The sequence below is a fragment of the Vombatus ursinus genome, unplaced genomic scaffold (genome assembly GCF_900497805.2).
Source record: "Vombatus ursinus unplaced genomic scaffold, bare-nosed wombat genome assembly UNPS02014832.1, whole genome shotgun sequence".
In the NCBI taxonomy this organism is placed as follows: domain Eukaryota; kingdom Metazoa; phylum Chordata; class Mammalia; order Diprotodontia; family Vombatidae; genus Vombatus; species Vombatus ursinus.
Window position 1 is genome coordinate 63,115,825 of NW_020954610.1, and position 3,400 is coordinate 63,119,224.

At 48.0% G+C, this 3,400-nt stretch overlaps 2 protein-coding genes across 3 annotated transcripts in view; both read left to right on the plus strand.

The window, feature by feature from the left end:
* Positions 1-1,022, plus strand: part of LOC114026044 — a 4,978-nt gene extending 3,956 nt beyond the window's left edge. For both annotated transcript variants that reach the window (XM_027839646.1, XM_027839647.1), the window contains exon 4: positions 136-1,022. In XM_027839646.1, coding sequence (XP_027695447.1) covers positions 136-325 — 190 coding nt within the window. In that variant the 3' untranslated portion in view covers positions 326-1,022. The remainder of the gene's footprint in view (positions 1-135) is intronic.
* Positions 1,023-3,172: 2,150 nt separating this feature from the next.
* CCL27 (C-C motif chemokine ligand 27) overlaps positions 3,173-3,400 on the plus strand; it is a 1,271-nt gene continuing 1,043 nt past the window's right edge. The window contains exon 1 of the mRNA XM_027839577.1: positions 3,173-3,339. Within this exon, the coding sequence (XP_027695378.1) occupies positions 3,276-3,339 (64 nt within the window). The 5' untranslated portion in view covers positions 3,173-3,275. The remainder of the gene's footprint in view (positions 3,340-3,400) is intronic.

The following is a 3,400-nucleotide window of genomic DNA, read 5'->3' on the forward strand; positions in this document are numbered from 1 at the left end:
CATAGCGGGGGGAGGGCGGGCATAGCGGGGGGAGGGCGGAATGTGGCCTGGCCCCGCCCCTCACTACCAAACTAGCCCGCCCCCAGTGCCCCTCCAGTCCAGGCCTCTGGAGCCTTGCCGGTGAACCCTCCACAGCGCAGCACCCCCCCAGAGGCAGAAGCTGGAACCCCTTCCCCGGCTAGTGAGCTGCCTGTCCAGGGGCTTGGGCCCCCACCCTTCCAGGCGAAGCAGTCCCCGCCATCCGGCAGTGCCGCCCCGGGGGACCCAGCAAGCATCAGTCTATCGGGCCGGGGCCCAGCCGCTCCCCAGCAGTGCCGTGGAGTAAAGGATTTAACCTGGATCCTGACTCTGCCAGCCAGTCTCTGCCGCTGCCGCTGTTGGGTGGGGGGAGGGAAGAGGAAGGGAACCACCATGTGTGCGGACTGGGTTTGGTGCTTATGTTTCCCTTACCCCAAGGGGAAGGCTGTGGGTTTGAGAGAATCGTTACCTTTCTTCTTTCACTCTTCTCCTACCCCTTCGAGCTGCAGCAGTCCCCCCTCCTCCCCAAATCAATGTCGTTGACCTCATCAGGGACACCTCATCAGTATCAGGAATCCCCCTTCAAGGGGCCACCAACCAGTATCACCAATCGCCCTCATCAGTGATCCCCAATTAGTACCTGCGACCCATCCGTGAAATTCATCAGAAGCACTCCATCTGTGAACCACCATCAGGGATTTCTATTAGCAAATAGACAATGTCACGGAATCCCTGAGTGAGGAACTTCTTTTGGCCTCAGTTTCTTCATCAATAAAGTGAGGGGGTTGAACTAGATAATCTTTAATGGCCCTTCCAGTTCTAAATCCTATAATTCTATAAAGTGTGGGGAAATGAAACACGTCTACAACGGACTGGTACCACACAGTTCTATTCATTCCCTAGCCCCGGTATTGACAACTTGCAACCACTACCAGCGACGGCCACAAGGAGCAAACCAACCTTTTTTCTACTCAGTTCCTGGAAAACTATTTTGGTTTAAAGTTTTTTGTTGTTGTTGTTGTTTTTTTAAGTGATCATTACTAAGAGGCTAAAGTAAAAACAGATGAACACAGTCGAAGTACACACAACTTACAAAACACATGGTTCTTAATTGTTCAAATTCTAATCCAGACTACTTTGAAATCCAGGTTTCTGGGCTTAATGAAAAGCTCAATCCATCCCGAGGTGCAGGTGCACTATCCTACCTTAGTTACCCTCATTCGATGCCCTATACAGCTGGTCATTAACCTGACCTAGATATAGACAGAATTGGAAGGAATCTTAGAGATCTTACCTAACCCATGAATTCCTATATGTCCTGATATTACTGCCTGTTTAATCAACTCCATTGATGAGAAATATCAGGAGGAAATATATTTCACTTTCTTAAAAACTGTAATTGTAAGGAATTTATTCAGCAGAAATCTACCTTTAACCTTCACTCATTTGTCCTAGTTTTGCCTGGAGCTACAAGGTGTCTAATTCTATCCCCATCCTCCCCCCTTTTTTAGCTCTTACAATGTCTCCCTAAGTTTTATCTTTTTCAAGTTGAACATTCTCAAGTCTTTCAACCATTCCTCATTAGAAATGGATATGAGAAGTACTTGAGCTCCTGAGCCATAGGTTTTGAGTAGAAGGTCTTGACTAGGGTCAGGGTTGGGGGTCCAAAGTCCTTTTAAGAACCTCATATCTCCTTGTTCAGGCTGACACATTCCAGGGGACAGGACAAGGCAAGAAACTCAGGTTTTCCTAAGGTGGTGTGCCTCTATGATTAACCTGGCATCAACTTAACCCTTATCTCTTCTTGGACCCACCCTCTTTGCTACACCAAGAATGGAAGAATATTCTCCCCTTCCCACTCAGGCGTCCCCAGGACGTCAAGCCAAAAGCTCCAAGGGCTTAGATCCCTGGTGTCCTTGCCTGGATTCCAGGAGAGGGCCCAAATCGAGTTCTCTCCCTCAAAGTTATCTCACTGAACTAAAATCACTGTCATCCCTTGTCTCCCTTAAACCTCACAGCCCTCCAACTTCGGGAATCTAGAGAGCAAGTTCCACTAGCTTTCCACATCTTGAGGAAAGACGAGATGGTCTTGGCGACAGGCTATTGGAGGAGGGGGTAAGGTTGGAGCTTAGGGACAAGGCAGAAGAACCACCATATTCAATCTTCCAGAAAATAATATTTGAAGTAGTGTTCTATAATCTGTCTCCTGTTCCCATTGTCTCTGATTAGCAATCAGGAAAGGATGGGAATCAGCTCAAGTTTATGTCTAATTAGTAGAAGTTGCTATGCTAAGTCATTTTTTCCTGATAAGAGAAACAGGCTGGGGCAAGAAATAAAGGGTGGGAGAAGAAAAGGATCTGCCAGATCTGTTATTAACCTCAGTTTGCATCCACATATGTGTCAATTGTTTCCCATCCAGAGCCTCCTCTCATAGGGGCTCACGAATACAAGGCACTTCCTGTGACTGAATATCATTTTGAATGCACTAATGGATGTCACAGTGATCCTGATTCACTATGACTGTAGAAATCCCTCCCCATTTTTATCCCCTTCTCACCATTGTGTTCAATCACAGCAAATCCTCTCATCAGGGAATAAGGAAAACAAAAGAAATGCAGTAATCTGGTAAGAAGCCAGAAGTGGCTCAGGCCATGGGAGGAAAATTTGCCCAGAAAACTATTAGCAACAGGCCCAGGACCAAAAAGCCTGTGTTTTCCTAGCCCTAGACTTCAAGTCCCCACTAAAGGGGAGAACCTGAAGTTAGCCGAGGAAAAGGCACACAGAGGGACATGGGGATGGGGACTCAGGATGGAGATATCAACTTCTGGAGGAGCTATACTGTATGGAAGTGAGCCACAATGACCTTGGAAGATCACCATCATCTAATTGCCTTGAAAGAACTGCTGGGAGGGGAGAGATGGACTCCCAGGTGACTAGTCAGAGGTCATGTTTTGTCATTGGACCATAAAGGAAAGAACCTGAGTCCCACCTGCCTATGACTCATCTGATGCCTGAGGGTCCCCCCCTCCCCACTCTACCACTGAAGGGGTGATAAGGAGGAGTTCTAGGGAATGAAACAGAACTTCCACACCCTGACCCACAGGAAAGGGTGGAGGCTCCAAGAATGCCTTCTTCAGTCAGACTTTAGGTACAGGGGAACTCCACGCCTCCCCCAAACCTGTCCCAGTTAAAAGGCTGTGCCCCACGGAGTGGGTTTTCAGAGGTTCCCTACACAGCCTAAACTCGCTAGAAGCAGCATGAAGGGAATGGAGCTAACCCTAACTTTGACCCTGCTGCTACTCAACTTCAGCCCCAGGAAAGGTGAGATGGGTCATCTGGGTAAAGACAGATAGGCAAGGGAGGAGGGTTTGAAAACAATGTT